The sequence below is a fragment of the Trichechus manatus genome, unplaced genomic scaffold (genome assembly GCF_000243295.1).
Source record: "Trichechus manatus latirostris isolate Lorelei unplaced genomic scaffold, TriManLat1.0 scaffold00001, whole genome shotgun sequence".
Lineage (NCBI taxonomy): Eukaryota > Metazoa > Chordata > Mammalia > Sirenia > Trichechidae > Trichechus > Trichechus manatus.
In genome coordinates, this window is record NW_004443937.1 from 23,674,816 (window position 1) to 23,693,049 (window position 18,234).

The following is an 18,234-nucleotide window of genomic DNA, read 5'->3' on the forward strand; positions in this document are numbered from 1 at the left end:
AGGACACAATCCAGTCTTGTAGATCAGGTCCTGCCTTACTAACACAACTGCCACCCATCCTCCCTCATTAACATCATAGAGGCAGGTTTATAACATACAGGAAAATCACACAATACCAGGAATCATGGCCTAGCCAAACTGATACACACATTTTTTGGGGGACATAATTCAAACCATGACTGTTATTTGCCACATTCCAGAGTCAAGAAAACAGAGAAGATATTTGGGTTGCTCAAAGTCAAGCAGCTGATGTCAGAGTTGACTTTCAAATCCAGATCTTTTTACTCCATGCATAGCCCTGGTTTTTATAGTACCAAACTCACTTACAGGTAGTTTTCCATTATTGACCCTTTCCTTTTACTGATGTCAAAATTGTAGAAACCACTTTTAAAAATAAAAGTTTATTTTTTCAGTTTAAAGTAATGAATGCTCAATGAAATACATTTATAAAATTAAGAGAGGGACTAGTCACCCAGAGAAATCAGTGTGGGGTTTTCCCAGGACTTTACCAGTTTTAGCACTGGAAGACTCATCTCCTGGGCACCAAGATTTGGAGTTCAGCTTCCTTCTCATACTATCATGTCCTGGCTTGGTGGCCTGGGGAAGAAATACTCTTTCACTCTGACTTTGAAATAGACAGTGGGTTTTGCAAATTGGTCCCAGGTTCCCTTTATTCCCATTGATTAGGGGAAGAAAGACTGAAGGTGTGGATTTCTTCCCTGTGGCTATCCAGAAGTAAAACTGGTCTTATTTCTGGCTTTTTCCTACCACAGTGCCTTCTACAACCCAAATTTCTGCCTCTTCCCAAAAGAAGAGCCAGGGTAACCCTACAAGGGCAGCTGTGCCAATGACATCAATGCCACAGGTGATTTGTGGGTCCCTCCGTGCCTGAGATTTTAGATATGGCAATGACTAGCCCACAGTCATGTCTGTTCTGCAAGCCTGAGTCTCACCCCTTTGAAATCATCCGAGATTAAAGTTGGAGAAGAATCTATCCTAAGGAAAGTGGGATGCCCTGAGTTTGTTTGGGATGCTTCCTTTGGCTTGCGTCTGTGGGAGGATGGTCTGGGGACTCCTTGGCGTCCACTCCAGCTCCTTACTCCTAGTCCCTTCCGACTATAGATGCTGAAGGCAGCTCTCAGCTTCCTTGCCCTGGAGCTGGTGGCACTGATGGCATTGTAGTGTTCAATGGTTCAATAATCTAGAATCTAAGCCTTGGAGGAGGGTTCTGCTTTGATTCTGCTCAAAACTTCATGAAACTCATAGCAGGTCTTTCTTGCTTATTCCTTTTAGGGAGAGAAGTGTACAGCTGTATTTCAAACAGTCTTGGTGCAAAATAGAGTCAGCATGTTTCCACTTTGCATTACCATCCAAAAAGTGTCCTTGGGATTTTGACTGAAAACTGACACTGAGAAGCCCTGCTTTTATTTTGCTCAGAACTTCAAGAAACCACCAGAAGCCTGTAGCCAAGCACATATTCAGAAAAAATAATATCAATAATAGTTACAATTTATTGAGCAATTTTCGCATACAGGAATTGTGTTAAACCTTTTATATAGTTATCTCTTGTGATCTTCTCAATTACTGGGTGAGGTAGGAGTTATCGTCCTGGTTTTACTATTGAGGAACTGAGTTTTAGTTACTGGGGTTTAGTAATGAATTTAAGTCCACACAACTGATAAGTGGCCTTCTTGGGATTTGAAGCCAAGTCCACAGGAGAAAGGATGGACAAGCTGCCCTGAACTGCTCTGGGAGAGGCTCTCGTGGGAGCAGCAGCGGTGATACTGGAGGAAGTCAATGTGTGTATGCATCTGACCTGTGACCACCACTCACTCAGATGTAGCAGCTCAGCAGCTCCTGTGGGCTTGAAGAAGCCAGGGTGGCAGGAGCAATACCAGGACATTTCCTTCAACTTCTGGGTCCCTCCAACTGGTGTCAGCAAGTCCAGGAATTGGGGCTGATGGACAGAGGGTAATCTGGCTCCTACAAAATGGAACACAGCTGGTGCACATAGCTGGGTCTCCAGGACATAGGGCGAGGTAAGGGAAGACTGAGCAAGGAGGGATTCTTGGAGAGACGCTCAAGTTAGAGATGGAGCTGGGGAAGGAGGCCAGGGGCCAGGGAGATATTGGGGGACCAATCTGTGTGATTTCAACAATGTCCCAGGTAGGATCCTAGGAATGGGACTTGTACAGCTGGTAAGGGTCAGCTCTCCATGCTGCAACTGGTCTTCCCTTAGTCTCTGTTAGGAGTCCCAGGATGGAGCCTCAGCGTGTGGTGGGCAGTCAGGTGTGGGTGCTACACCTTGTCGCAAAGACTTTTCCTTTGAGGAAGCATGTGGATTGCCTCATCCTGGGGTTCCAGGGATCGAAGGAGAGGCCGGTTAGCTCCTATGAACCTCTTTAAAATCCTAAGGACAGGGCCAATTCTCAGTTCTGCTGAGGCTCCCCACAACTCCCTGCTGATCTTGGTTGGTGACACCTGGTATTAGGTAAAGGTACCAGAAAGATAGGACATCTGGAGGAAGAACAATAAGAGAAACATGATTTATCTTCAAAACTCAAATTGTGTGTGTCAGGGAGGAGGTGGTGTGCAACCCTGTGCAGGGGGCAAGGTGATAGCTTGACCTGAAGGCCAAGTTTTGCTCTGTCTCCTGGTCCCAGGAATATTATGGGGTAGTTGAACAGAAGTTTATTTTAGGATGTGTGCTCTAAGGTTGGGGGGTGCAAGGACTGCGAGGCTACAAACTGCACTGTAAAAGGGACGAGGTGGGCAAACCCTACCTTTATCACTAACCGCGTGACAAGGATCAGCATGGAAGTGAATCCAGGCCTCACCTTCCCACATTTCCACTCCTCACTGCCAGCCACTTCCATAACAATTCCTCTGACCGTAACCACCCAGAGTTATATCAGACCTCATCCCCAGCTATCCTGAGCTGGGTCAAAACATCCTTTGCCACCTGAGGCTGGATCATCAGGGAGCAGCCGTAGGCTCAGAAGTCTGTACAACTCCCTGCACTTAAGACCAGCTGCCCCCACTCCTCGTCCCCCGGGACTAGGTTACAAGGTAGGACTTTATCCTTCTTCATCAACTGCCTGTGCAGCCTTTTCCTAACACCAACCACCCAGAGCTGGATCTACACAAATCAACTCTGTATTCTCAGCCCCTGCTGGCGCATTGACCCTGTGGGTTCATTTTCTATAATGGCTCACAAAATTCACAAGAGACTGTTATCTATACTTACAGTTACCCATTTATTATAACCAGAGAGGAAACAAGTGAAGAGATGCATCAGGCAAGGTCTGGGAGTGTTCCTGGCACGGGGCCTCTATTGTACCCAGGGGCTTGCTGCTCCCTCTCCTGTGCATGGATGTTCTCACAGATCCAGGCGGCTCCAAAAAGAGCGCTCCAAGGTCCCAGTCTCCTAGTCATTAAGACCTCAATGAATATGCATGGCTTGGGTCTTAAAGCATAGTTATGATGAATACAATCCATGAATATGTATGGCTGCATTATGTCCCCCTCTCTCCTGAAGTCAGTTCACCAGATGTGGGGTCTGTGTAGCCCCTACTTGCCTATTTTGGAAGACAGAAGCATCTTGATTGCTCAGGTTATTTTCAGAAACCAGAGCCAAAGGGCCAAACCAAGTTCTCTGTCCCACAGCGGGTAGGATCAGGAGGGCAATGTCAAGTATAGAAGGCTATGTGTCACAACCCCCAAGAGGTCTTTAAAAAGCTGTAGACAAACACTCTCATTCATTCTAACCATATTTATTGTGCACTGAATGTGCCAGGTACTATTCTGGTACTGAGGATACAGCAGTTAATAAGACAGTCCCTGCCCTCAATACTCCCACCTCCAGATACTAAGACATATTAAAATTTACAGTAACCAAAACAGTGTGGTATTGGTACAAGAACAGATACAGCAATGATACAGATTAGAAAACAAAACCTGGTGTATATAACTAGTATGCATTAAAGACAATATTGCAGAATGGCTTCAGGACTGGTTAGAGTGATTTAGGAGAGCCTATTTCAGGACTCCCTAGCCCACCCACATGATCACTTCTGAGCATTCTTTACAGTAAGCAGTTAAAATGGGGGAAGAGACAGATATGGCACCAAAGTTACGATAAAGATGTTCTGAAATGAATAATTACAGATGGATGTGGCTGGTGGAGGATGTGGTCTTAACAAACCCCCAGTTTTGGTTTTTGACTTACTCTAATGAGGAAAATTATTAGATTTAAGCAGGGTCTTGAGGAATCACCTGGAAAGGCTCAGACTTTATAAGGCTTCCCTCCCTCCCCCATTCAATCATTTGGATCTCCTTTCTTCTCACCCAACTGAAATAAACATAAATGAATTGTAAAGAATTCTCTCATTCAGATGGCCTTTCAAATCAGTGAAAAATAGATATGGTTCTCCGGCAACTGATTATTCAAGAAAAAAGGTATACCAAAATAAATTCCAGATGAAGTCAAGTTTAAAATGGAAAAAATAATAAAAACAAGAGAATATAATTATTGAATACAGAGGTTGGGAAATAGAACAACAAAAATAAAGCAAAAGATTGCCAGATTCAATAATTTACAAATTAGTAAGAGAAATATGACTACACTAGTGGAAAATGAACAAAAAGTTAATTTAAAAAAAAATGGCCCATGAATGTATAAAAAAGTTTAGCCTCTCTGGCAGAGCAAAGAAAATGCCAATTAAATTGAACTATTAAGTACCATTTTCAATACATCAAACTGATAAAAATTAAAAGGCTGGTGCCAGTCCCAGGCTGGTGCAGTTATCATGGTTGAGGTGAAATGGGCTCTCATAGATGGTGTCATGGGATTGAATTATGTCCCCCAAAAAATGTGTCTATTTGGCTGGGCCATGATTCCTGGTATTGTGTGATTTTCTTGTATGTTAGAAATCCTGCCTCTGTGATGTTAATGAGGGAGGATGGGCTGCAGTTGTGTTAGTGAGGCAGGACTCAATTTACAAGATTGGATTGTGTCCTGAGACAATCTCTTGGGATATAAAAGAGAGAAGTGAGCAAAGAGACAGGGGGACCTCATACCATCAAGAAAGCAGGGCCAGAAGCAGAGCGTGTCCTTTGGACCCAGGGTCCCTGTGTGGAGAAGCTCCTAGTCCTGGGGAACACTGATGAGAGAGAAACCTTCCCCTGGATTCGATGCCCTGAATTTGGACTTTTAGCCTACCTGACTGCGAAGAAATAAATTTCTCTTTGTTAAAGCCATCCACTTGTGGTATTTCTGATGATATAGCAGCACTAGATGACTAAGGTAGATGGTAGTAAGTAAATTTTAGGTAACCTCTCTAGAAAGCCATTTGACAGTAAGCATTAATAGCTTTAAAACTATTCATATGCTTTGATCCAGTAATTCTGCTTCTAGTAATTTATTCTAAGGGAAATCATCAGAAATGTACTCAAAGATTTCTGCAAAAGCATTTCTGAACTGTTTTACTATAACTGCTGTATCAGTTAGGACTGCATTTGGCTGCATGTAACAGAAAGCTGACAGAGACTTAAGCAGGATGATTAGTCTGCTCACGTATCAAGAGTTCCAGAGGTCGGCAGTCCACAGCTGGTCAGCAGCCCCATGAGGCACACCATCGGGGACCCAAGCTCTACAAGTCCTTCCACTGTACCACCCAGAGCAAGGAGCTGCTTTTTTTATGCCTGAAAATGGCTCTGGCCCTTCTAGGTTTCCCATCCATGTTCCAAGCAGGATGATGAGAGGACAAAAGTTCGTGCTTGCAAAGTCTGTCCTTGAAATCAAAACACCACTAGTTTTGTCAGCTTGTATCTCTTAACTCCCCAGAGCTGAGTCACATGACTTCCCCTAGCAAGAGCTGGGGAGGTATTTTTAACTAGGCACATTATCATCCCTCCCACCTAAAGTGAGGTTCACTAATGAGGAAGAATTAAGGTGATCCATTTAATTATGAAATCCTCTATAGCTATTAATGTCAGGTTTTTAAATTTTACTGACCTGGGAAAATGCTTATAATGTTAAGTGAGAAGCTGGACACAGAACAGATACAATTTCAATTTTGTTTTAAAAAATATAATTTACATACACACATACCCACATATGAGAAATAACAAAATATTAATTGTAACGTCTATATGGTTGGCATTTCGAGTCTGAGAACTGACGCGAAATCAACAAAGTTTTATAATAGGAAAAAATGTTATTTTAAAAAACATCCCATAAACTCTCAAAGGAGACTAAGTCCAAAATATGTACAATTATTCATTTTCATCTTCATTGCCAAAAGAAAGGAGGCTACTATTTTTGATTTGCTTTTGTGAGTTCTTTTTAAAAGACTCCTGCTTATGTACTTCATCTTCATTTGTCTTCTTCTTTTTTGAGCTTGCTGTTAAGCCTGAATATTTTTCATCAGAGGGACGCTTGACTGGTTTCCGATACATGATTCTTCCATCGGTTGGAGCTGGTTCTTCATCTGCAGCAGAAACGAAATTAAAGAACTTTCTTCCCTTTGCACCATTTTGCTTTTGTAAAGCCAGTTGCTGTTGAGTAGATTCCAATTCATGGCGACCCAATGTGTGTCAGAATAGAACTGTACTCCATAGGGTTTTCAACGGCTAAATTTTTCTGAAGTAGATTGCCAGGCCTTTTTTCCCAGGTACCTCTGGGAGGACTCCAACCTCCAACCTTCTGGTTAGCAGCTAAGCATGTTAACCATTTGCACCACCCAAGGACTCCTTTCCCTTTATATATAATTTGCCTTTATTGGCAAGTCAAATGGCAAGAACATCTCATATTGTGTTAAGGATGTCTTGGAGTCAACTCAGTCTGGTTTTCTCCACTGCCTCTAGCTATATGCCCCACAAGACATGCAGTCACTCAATAAAAACCCACTGAAGTATTCCATACTTTTGTCAGTACCCAGCTAATTACAATCAGGTTGTATTTTATAAGTACTCTGAAAAGTGACTGTTTGGAACTCCAGCATTTCTGCCTAAAACAATGTAATACATGTTTAGCAATAATAAAAAACCACACTTCAGATACTTATTAGAGAACTCTGTTGACTGGTCTGCAAACTAAACCACCTTATTTTTTTTAAAAGGATGCTTTTAACTTAAATTCACACTCGATCCACCTAACAATCCAATGAGGTGGTACAATGATTGCCTCTACTTTGCTGATGAGGAAACTAAGCCTGAGGTGAAATAACGTGCTCAAGATCATACATCTAATCTATTAAGTGTCAAAGCCAAGGTTTAAAACTAGGATTGTCCTCTTCAAACCCTGTGCTCCTAACATATCATACCACTGCATAAATAAAGCCATTTCATACTCCAGGATCCTTAAACTTAGAAAAACCAGACTTCTCTCAGACATACCCGCTTTGGCTGCCTTTATCTCTGCTTTAATTTTCATGACTTCTTCAACTGACAAATCTCCTTCTTTTAAAACCACCACCTGGGGCTGTTCATCTTCTTTGTCGCTGTGATCACCATCTTCGTCTGGGAGCTGAGGCTGGATTCTCTAGGAGAAAGAACAAACACAGTCTGACCTTGACCCAAACACGACCCACTGGCTCTGTGAGAAACTGCGATTACAAAAGTGACAGCGGTAACTTTATTGAATAAATATGTGTTTGGCAATGAATTTTCAAGTAACTCCCAAAAGCGTAACCTCCCCATATGAGGAAACAGGCCCACTGCCAGTCACTCTGGGTGCCCGTCCAGTGGATTCATTTCCATCTCAGCAGCACCCCAGCCTGCAAGTTCCACTGTGGGGACTCCGCTTCATAAGCCGCCATCATTCCCAGCCTACATGGAGCAGTGGTTAACCAGGTGGGTCCTCCCTGCTCCTCACCAACCCTGTCACCTCCATCTCTTCTCAAAGTTAGACAAAAAATAACCAGCAGCAAAGTTCATAAAGCAACAAATAAATAGTACTCTTTCTCCCACCTATGCTCAACCCTTCTCCCTTCCAGCAGCCCCAGTTTGGTGGGCATCCTTTCAGCTGTTTTCTACAGGTATACAAACATGTAGGCATATGAAACATTTTGTGTACAAATAGGAGACTACTCCTGACTTGCTTTCCTTTCTTTTCCTTATTAGTTTAAATGATGAAATTTCTTGAATATAAAAAAGTATAGAGAATAACATAACAGAAACCATGTACTCACTATACATATGTAACAAATGGTAACTGTCTGCCAACTGGCTCAGATTAAAAAACAAATTACATACCATAAAAGTCCCACTCCCCCAACTTTTTACTTAAAAAATATCTTTTCATATACTTGAGATACATATAGGATTATCTGATTTTTAAAAAACAATGGTATTTAATTATATATATGGTTGTATCATGATTTATTTGTCCACCCAAACCAAACCAAACCAAACCCGTTGCTGTCAAGTTGATTCCGACTCATAGCGACCCTATAGGACAGAGTAGAACTACCCCATAGTTTCCAAGGCTGTAATCTTTATGGAAGCAGACTGCTACATCTTTTCCCGTGGAGTGGCTGGTGGGTTCAAACCACTAACCTTTCGGTTAGCAGCCAAGTGCTTTAACCACTGCACCACCAGGGCTCCTTATTTGTCCACCAGTGCTTTGTAAATAAAAAATTCGGTCGTTTCCAGCTTTTTCTACTACAAAAAATTCTTGAACATATTTTTGTTCACTTTTGTGACCTTATATGTAAGATAAAATCCTAGAAGTGAAATTGCTGGGTTCAAAGGCATGCATACCAAAAATTTTCATACATTATTCCAATACTTTCTATTACTCCACCTCTCACAGAGCCTTCCTTGTCTCCTAAACAGGGCAACAAAGCCCTGAGTGATCTAGCCCCAGCCTACAACCACAACTTATCCTCCACCACTCTCTCATGGCCTCTAGACTCCAGCCAGATTTGAGTACTTGGCATCTATGACCATATTAGCTCTTTTGCTCCCTGGTCTCTGAACAAGTTCCCAGTGCCTAAACTGGTCCTGGCCAACTCCTACTCAAGCTGCCTTCAAGACTTAGATCCTCTAGGAGTGCTTGCCTGACCTCACCTCCTCTTCTTTCTTACACTGTGCATAGCTCCTAAGTGACAAGCATCACACTGTTTTATAAATGTCTTTCTATGTCTACTAGGTGAGCTCCTTCAAGAGGGTACAATGTGTTTCATCTCTGTATCTAGGGCACAGAGCCTGGCACACAGCAGAAACTCAACAAAAATATTTGGTGATCTATTCACAAAAGACCAATAGTGATGAAAACTGACGAACTATCTAAAGCCCTGGCAAATTACTCACAAGCACATCCACCCATTTTGTCTATACCCCAAATTTCCAAGTCTGCTCGATCACTCTAATGTTACTGTCATCAGCTGCCACTGAGTTGACTCCTACTCATGGAGACCTGTTTCGAACAACAGAACAAAACACTGCCCAGTCCTGCGTCATCCTTATAATAGCCAGTATGGTTGAGTCCATCATCGTGGCTATTGTGCAAATCCATCTCACCAAGGGTCTCCCTTGCCCTCATTGGCCCTCTACTTCACCAAACACGATGGCACCCTCTAGCTATTGATCCCTCCTGATAACATGTCCAAAGCCAGTGAGTTGGACAATTTTCTGTCGTGATCCATATGGTTTTCATCGGCTAATTTTCAGAAGTACATCGCTAGGCCTTTCCTCCTAATCTGTCTTAGTCTGGAAGCGCCACTGAAACCTGTCCAGCATGGGTGACCCTGCTGGTATTTGAAATACCAGTGGCATAGCTTCCAGCATCATAGCAACACACAAGCCACCAGAGCATGACAAACTGACAGATGGATGGTGGTCTTTAATGATATCCATGTTAATGCACTAATTATTCATCAGAGCCATGGACTGAATTGTGCCCCCCAAAAATATGTGTCAACTTGGCTGGGCCATGATTCTTAGTGGTTTCGCAGTTAGGTAATGATGCAATCTGGCAGTTATGTAATGATGTAATCATCCCCTACGATGTGATCTGATGTGACCAGCCAATCAGTTTTAAGGGGATTAGAGTGGGATGCCAATATCCTTAATTCAAGTCACAGCCCTGATTCCATGTAAGGGGAGATTCCCCCGGGTGTAGCCTGCATCACCTTTTATCTTACAAGAGATAAAATGAGAGAGAAGTGAGCAGAGAGGGACCTACTACCACAAAGAAAGAAGAGCCAGGAGCAGAGCACGTCCTTTGGACCCGAGAACCTCCTAGACCCAGGGGAAGATTGATGCCAAGACACATGGAGGTTTCCAAGGAAAGCTGCACCCACAGATGTTGAAAGGCGACAAGGACCTTCCCCCAGAGGCAACACAGAGAGAAAGCCTTCCCCTAGAGCTGGCACACTAAATTTGAACTTCTAGCCTCTTAAACCACAATAGAATAAATTTCTGTTTGTTAAAGCCATCAACTTGTAGTATTTCTGTTATAACAGCACTAGATAACTAAGAAAATCAGTTTCTGCCTATTTTTCTTTGAAAGCTTCCAATAAATGATCACAAACAAGTAGGTAATTAGTATTTTTAGCCAAGGAAATGGAAAAGTGAAGTAAAATAATTCCTGGTGTTCACTACACTGAAAATCGTAATTTTGATTCTCTTCTGTTTTTTTTTAAACTAGACAAGCAAGAGAAACAGTCTAAGTAACAGTGGCAAGAACCACTGAAGACTGTTCAAAGCTATTCCTGAATTATCTCTCAAGAAGGTAAGATCATTTACCTCAATTATATAATGATTCCCCATGAAACTCTTTTCTTTTTGTTAATAGTTCACCAGAATGCTAATTATATAGTCAAACCGATTAAGGATGAAGTTGGTCACTCAAATACAGGAACATAGGTACTGCTCTAAAGAAAAACCTCTTGATTAAATTAGTCAACCTAAATCACTGATATTGACTGGAAAGTGTTTTCCCCCAGTGTGCTCCTAAGACAGTATTCCACGCTGTAATCTTCAAGGTGTTAACTATGGGTACATAATCATCACCAGGACCTGAAGCAAACTGGAAAGTTAGGTCTCATATTCTCACTGCTGAATGTATTCCTCTTTTCTCAAACCTCATCCTCTTTGGCATCATGGCAGTTTTTGATACCGGGGAGCAGTCACTCCCTGATCATGTTATCACCACTCAAAAATGGCTCCTTGTTGCCTACTGAATAAAACAATGTAACAAATGTTTAGGAATAATGATAAATACTGTAAACATACCACACTTCATTTCCATTAGTCCCTCTTTCACCTCTAAATGCAGTCATCACCTCTACCCCTCTACCCATGCTGTTCCCATCTCTACCTCCTAACCTATCTATGCTCAAAATCCAATCTAAATATTCACTCCTCCATGAAGCCTTAACTGTTACAAGCACAGTCATCCAACCAATGTAACTGATCTATCACTACTTGGTGCCAGGCACTGTGTTTTGTACTGGGAAAGTACAGAGGATTAAGGTACTAACGTAAAGTTCGGTCTAGTGGTGGAGATACACAGGACAGCAAGTAGTTGCAATGCAAAATGATGAGTATTATAGATGAGATATGGACAAAGTGAAGAGAAGAACAGAGAAGGAGTAACTGGGGGAGATTCGAAGGGCTTCACAGGGGTGGTGACCTGTGAAAGTAGGAAAGAGGCTGGGCCGGAAGGTGTTAGAGTATGGCATTTTTGAAATCCATCTCTTTGTCCTTTCAGAGCCTGGCACAGTGCCTTGGTTTAGCACATATTCACTGGGTTGAATAATTTCAAGTGAGTCTATCTGGTCTCTTCTATGCTTTAAGAGACTTGAAGGCTGGATCTTAGTGTAAGTGCTAGACAGGGAGTATAAAATAAATTACTTCTCCAGACATCCCCTAAGCATAATGGTCTCTAACTACTGAGAGATGAAGCGCAGGTTTTGGTGTGAATCTGTTAGGGTGAAAGTCTGTGAGGACTCAGAAGTTGATTCCCACAGACCCCCATCCCTAAACTAGTCAAGTGTGGTTCTTTCCTGAAATTTTCTTCTATTCCGATCTAGGATATTCACGGTTTGACTCAGATCCACTCTTTCTCAGGCTTACTTTTCTGGTAACAAAGCATAGGGCTAGATCCAGGGCCTTCCTACCAACATGCTTGACTCGAGTCCTAGGACATCGAGTTCTTTGATACAGTGGCCTCAAGTTTCCTTATCTGAAAAACGGAGACGACGCACTATCCACCCTGCTACCTCAGAAGTTTTGAAGTAAGCAAGTGAGAACGAAAAGGCAGCAAAGTGATTATTTCTTAACCAATCTACCAAGGACCACGCGCTTTACCTGCATCAGATCATTTTTAAGAACACAGCAACGCTCCGAAAACGACAAAGATCTTCCTGTGCGCAAAAGAACTGGTTGTCTGAAAAGGAATTTTTGGAAAACAATTTTGGGAGCCGGGCGTGGGTGAGGGGAGGGTCCGGTTACTACCCAGCTTCCAAGTCAAGGCAGAAGCCGGAAGTGGTGGGATGGGCCGCGGTTTCCCGGGTAACGCGGCTAGCTGGGGCTTACCTTGGTCTCTAAGGTAGGCCCTTCCCTGTAGCCAACGCGCTCCTTGAAGCGGGCCAAGAACGCCGGCTCGGCCGGCCGCACGTACGACACCTGATTCCGCTTGCTCATGGCGGTCTCGGGGACAACAAACTCACAGCCCTGACTTATGACGTTCGTAGGAGACGGCGCTTCACCGTGACGTCACACGAGGCCCGCCCCCTAGGGCGGAAGCCGGGCTACAAGGCGACCTCAGTGCTGGCGTCAACGTCTGACCTGAGCGCCAAATTCAAATTCGCGGCCATCTTGACTGGGCGGACTCTCGGCGCGCGGCGCGGCTGGAGGCGGAGGCATCGGCTGAGGAGGTATCTGGATCAGGATCCGGGAGCGTGGGTGCCATGGCGCCCGGCTGCAAAAGTAAGTACAGAGCTCCCGCTTCGTGACCCCGTCCCCACCCCCGAATACAGTTGCAAAAGGACGGTTCGCCCCGCTGCTGCTCGGAAGGTTCCCTGCTGTGTGTGAAGGGCGCGGGGTGACTGAGCGACGAGGGGTGTTTGGAATCTCTCTGCCCCTCAGAGACAATACACTGATGGAACAGCTCACATCACTTCCATCTGTGTATTGGGCGCATGCTACGAGCCAGGCGCTGTTCTAGGCGCTGGGGATGAGCATGTTATTGTTGTTCGGTGCCGTCAGTCGCTTCCGACTCATAGCGACCCCATGTCCAACAGAACGAAACACTGCCCCGTCCTGCGCCATCCTCACAATCGTTATGTTTGAGCCCATTGTTGCAGTCACTGAGTCAATCAGTCTCCCGGAGGGTCTTCCTCTTTTCGCTGACCCTCTGTTTTACCAAGCATGATGTCCTTCTCCAGGGACTGGTCCCTTCTGATAACATGCCCAAGCCATCGTCGCTTCTAAGGAGCATTCTGGCTGTACTTCTTCCAAAACATATTTGTTCGTTCTTATGGCAGTCCATGGTCTATTCAGTATTCTTTGCCAACACCATAATTCAAAGGCATCGATTCTTAAGTCTTCCTTATTCATTGTTCAGCTTTAGCATGCATACAAGACAATTGAAGACACCATGGCTTGGGTCAGGCGCACCTTAGTCCTTAAAGTGACATCTTTGCTTTTTAACACTTTAAAGTTAAAGGTCTTTGGCTGCAGATTTGCCCAATGCAATGCGTCGTTTGATTTCTTGACTGCTGCTTCCATGGGCATTGATTGTGGATCCAAGCAAACTGAAATTCTTGACAACTGCAATCTTTTCCCCCTTTGTCATGATATTGCTTATTGGTGCATTTGTGAGGATTTTTTTTCTTTATGTCGAGATATAATCAATCCATACTGAATGCCGTAGTCTTTGATCTTCATCAGTAAGTGCTTCAAGTCCTCTTCATTTTCAGCAAGCAAGGTTGGGTCATCTGTGTAATGTAGGTTGTTAATGAGTCTTCCTCCAATCCTGATGTCCCATTCTTCATGTAGTTCAGCTTCTCAGATTATTTGCTCAGCATACAGATTAAGTGTGGTGAAAGGATACAACCCTGACACACACCTTTCTTGATTTTAAACCATGCAGTATCCCCTTGTTCTGTTCAAATTGATGTCTGTTGGTCTATATACAGTTTCCTCATGAGCACAATTAAGTGTTCTGTAATTCCCATTCTTGGCAATGTTATCCGTAATTTGTTATGATCCACACAATTGAATGCCTTTGCATAGTTGATAAAACACAGGTAAACATCTTTCTGGTAATTTCTGCTTTCAGCCAAGATCCATCTGAAATCAGCAGTGATATCCCTTGTTCAATGTCCTCTTCTGAATCCAGCTTGAATTTCTAGCAGTTCCCTGTCAATGGACTGCTGCAACCGTTTTTAAATTGTCTTTAGCATAATTTTACTTTGGTGTAATATTAATGATGTTTATTGTTTGATAATTTCTGCATTCCATCGGATCACCTTTCTTTGGAATGGGCACAAATATAGATCTATGGATCCCTTCCAGTTGGTTGGCCAGATAGCTATCTTCCAAATCTCTTGGCATAGAGGAGTGGGTGCTTCCAGCATTGCATCTGTTTGTTGAAACATCTCAGTTGGTATTCTGTCAATTCCTGGAGCATAATGACTTGGTTGAGAGTATGAACTCTGGATCCAGAATGCCTGAGTTCAAATCCTAGCATTTCTCTGTGATTCAGTCTTCTCATATCTCAGTTAAGAATAATGCTAGAACTGTCTACCTCTGTGTAGTTTTTAATGGCATTTTATCTCCACTATTGGCTTATTAACTTTGCTTCCTTTTTTTTTTTTTTTAAAGAAACTTTTTATTCTGGAATAATTTTAGATTTACAGAAAAATTGCACACATGTGCAGATTAGTATTCATCCAATCATTTGAGGAGTCCTTTCTCTGTGAACTTCTCTGGTATTTTACCCTACAAATGCTAGCTGCCTCAGCTTCCCTGAACTCTGAATCATCTCTTTCTCCTCAACTCAGTGAGACCACCAAGCTCTGTTGAGGCTCACCTCCCTGCACTGGGGCCTGGAAACTCGAGGCAGTTAAGCTGGTGAAACTGGGCAATTGAAGGGCACACTGGTTTTGCTCCCCTTACCTCAGGATCACTTTACTTTGCTGCCTGTTGTCAGAAAACTTGTTGCATATATTTTGTCTAGTTTCCCAGTTATTTAGGACAGAAGGGTAAATCCAGCTCCTGTTACAACATTGTGGCTGAAAGTAGAAGCCTGTTTGTGGTTCATCTTTATTCCTAGGGTGTAGTCTTTTGGTCTCCCATTTGAAAGCCTGGAGCATTTACCAGGGCTCTGAACCTCAATTTTTGTTTCTCTCAGCCTCTTAGCTGCAGTTTTTAGAATCAGCCATCCCTTTGAGGAGAAAAGGAGCTCAAATGCTGGGCTCACGTTTTTGGGTTCCCGTCCTCTCTTGGATTTTGGCCCCACATTTCCTTACTGCCTTGGTAGGTCTCCAGTGCCTTCCGATAGATGTTTTCTGTATTTTGTCAGCGTTTCTAGTTGCTCTCAGGTAGGAGGGCTGGTCTGAAATAAACTAATCCTTTAGTTCTGTACGTAGAATCAATCAGTGGAACTGTAATAGTAAGGAAAGCCTGGCTCTAATGAATTATGGTTTTACTCCAGAATAGAGATCAAAACAGTCTGTGTCTGAGGCAGCATAAAAAGAAAGAAGACTGAAATGAGTCCTATTAACATAAAGAAAGGTTATAACTGCTGCACGTTTTAGTGTCATCTCTTTGTGCTACACTCCTACCTAGCCACTCACATCCTGGTTCCACTATTACTAGTGCTGGCATGCAGGGGTGGCCTGAACCTTAAAGCATTTGTAAAATTGTGCTATCTTTTGCTGTCATCTAGAGGATTCATGGTTGTAAATGATGGTGAAAGGGATGCCATCATTTGTATAGAATAAAGAGCTGGACTGCGTTCACTGACTGCCTTTAGCATTGTCCATGATCTTGAAGGATGGCTGAGATTTAGGTGCCTGTTCTGACCCTTCCTCCCCATGAGACCTCCAAAACACCACCCAAGTGCCTGTCTGACTTCAGCCTGTGTTTCTATTTGGCACCGACCTTTTCGACTGTTGGGACATATACGGAGCTCTGCCCATGCTCTCTATTCTAATGCTAATTTTCTTCTTTCTCCAGCTTTTTATAAGTACCAGACCTCATCTTTACTAACGTGAAAGCTTTCCTATTGTATCTTTGGGTCTTCTCATTTATTATTATTATTTTGCTAAAAGTATAGAGAAATGGTTTCTTTGCTGCCAGAATTCTTGAGGGGGAGGGGATTGTGCAGGGCAGGTGGGGACTGGGCGATGTGTGGTTTATTTCCTGCTTCACAGACATTCATTTACTTGAGGGTACAGCTGGAATGATGGTCTCCAGAAATTGAGTTGTATTATGGTAGTTTTTTGCTTTAAGCTCTTATGCTATGAGCAGAACAGAAATTAAGTCCTTTTTTACTGTTGTCCTAATATTTATTCATCCACAGATGTTTGTTGAGTGCTTACTAAGTGTCAGGCATTGCTCTAGATAATGCCTTATAGTCTGTTTGGGAGCGCCAGAGGATAAACAAATTAATATATATTATGATGGCAACGATAATAAATTTGTTTGTAGGAAAATAGGGCTGTGGAAAGGGAGTAAGAGTGATGCGGGGGGGGTGGGAGGGAAGATATGCTATTGTGTCATGTAGCGGATGGTTATGGAATATCTTATTGAGAAGGTGATATTTGAATAAATACCTAAAGAAATTGAAGGAATGTTCTAGGCAGAAGCTACAGGAAGTACAAAGGTACTGAAATGTGGCATGTTCAAGGAAAAGCAAGAAATCCAGTTTGGCTGGAGTGGAGTAAGTTGTGGAGCAGGAAATGAATTGTGGAGGTGGGGGGGGGCGGCGGAAGGAGGGGGTATAAGGGTGGCGCACAGGGTGGATGGTTACACCAGATCATATAGGGTCACGTAGGCTATTGTAAGGATTTTGCCTTTTACTCTGAATGAGATGGAAAGCCACAGCAGTGTTTTGAACAGGGTGACTTGCTATGACACACACATGTCCACATGTATGTATATTTATTTTAGTAACTTTTTATTTTGCTATAATTTAAACTTATGGGAAAAAATGCAAGAATCGTACAAGGAATTCTTGTATAATACCCTTTACCCATATTAAGCTTGGCAGTTCCAACCCACCCAGAGGTGCCTCAGAAGACAGACCTGGCAGTCTGCTTCTAGAAGATCACAGCCATGAAAACCCCTGTGGAGCAGTTCTACTCTGCACCTGTGGGGCCACCATGAGTCGAAATCGACTTAATGGCAGCTAACAACAGCTTATATTAACCAGTTTACATTTTGCCACATTTGTTTTATCATTCTCTCTCTCTCTTCCCTATTCTGTCACTCTTTCTCTATATAACGTATATGTATGTAGATATATTTAAAATATATGCATGCATATTATTTTTTTCTAAACCATTTGAGAGTAAATTGGGGATATTGTATACCTTTACCACTAAATTCTTCAGTGTGTAATTTCCCAGAACAAGCATATTATCTTAACTAATCACATTGCAACTATCAAAATCAAGAAATTTTACATTAATATAGTACTGTTGTCCATGTTTTACATTTGTCAAATGTCCCAGTAATGTATTTTATAGCTGTTTTTACCCAGACCCAAATTCAATACAGGATCATACATGCATCTAGTACTCATATCTGACTTTTTTTTTTTTTTTAAGCAGAACCATTCTGACTGCTGGGTTGAGATTAGATGGGGTCAGGGTAGGGGGAGTGAGAGAAGCAGGGACCCTGTTGAAATAACCCAAGTAAGAGTTGTTGCTGGCTTTGATCCAGGATAGTAACAGTGGTTTTGGCAAAAAGTTGTAGGATTCTGGATGTATTCTAAAGATTGAGCCGAAGGAATTGTTGACATATTGGATATGAAGTGTGAGTAAGAAGGGGGTCGGGGATGACTTCAAGATTTTTGGCCTGAGCAATTGGAAAGATAGAGTCTTCATTAACTGAGATGGAGAAGCACATTTGGGACAAAGGGGTGATCAAAAGCTCACTTTTAGACACAGTAAATTTGAAACATTGCCTATCAGACATCCAACTGGGGATGTCAAGTAGGCAATTAGATATAAGAGTCTGGGGGTCAGGAGAGCGGTCCAGGGAGAAGGGTTA

At 42.8% G+C, this 18,234-nt stretch overlaps 1 protein-coding gene across 1 annotated transcript; it reads right to left on the reverse strand.

Annotated features, from left to right (window-relative positions):
* Nucleotides 1-5,186: 5,186 nt before the first annotated feature.
* On the reverse strand, nucleotides 5,187-12,693 carry KIAA1143 (KIAA1143 ortholog). The gene is made up of 3 exons (XM_004368446.2): nucleotides 12,547-12,693; nucleotides 7,399-7,543; nucleotides 5,187-6,491 (listed from the first exon to the last, which is right to left on the reverse strand). The coding sequence occupies exons 1-3, from the start codon at nucleotides 12,652-12,654 to the stop codon at nucleotides 6,277-6,279; spliced, it is 468 nt and encodes a 155-aa protein (XP_004368503.1). The 5' UTR covers nucleotides 12,655-12,693; the 3' UTR covers nucleotides 5,187-6,276.
* Between the last annotated feature and the right edge of the window lie 5,541 nt (nucleotides 12,694-18,234).

Bases quoted from the DNA above. Each gene is read 5' to 3' on its own strand.
- KIAA1143 (XM_004368446.2), bottom strand. From the start codon at position 12,654: ATGAGCAAGCGGAATCAGGTGTCGTACGTGCGGCCGGCCGAGCCGGCG. The intron at 7,544-12,546 runs GTAAGCCCCAGC...TCTTTCTCCTAG, and splicing joins GGCCTACCTTAGAGACCAAG to AGAATCCAGCCTCAGCTCCC. The intron at 6,492-7,398 runs GTATGTCTGAGA...TTTCTGCTGCAG, and splicing joins GATAAAGGCAGCCAAAGCGG to ATGAAGAACCAGCTCCAACC.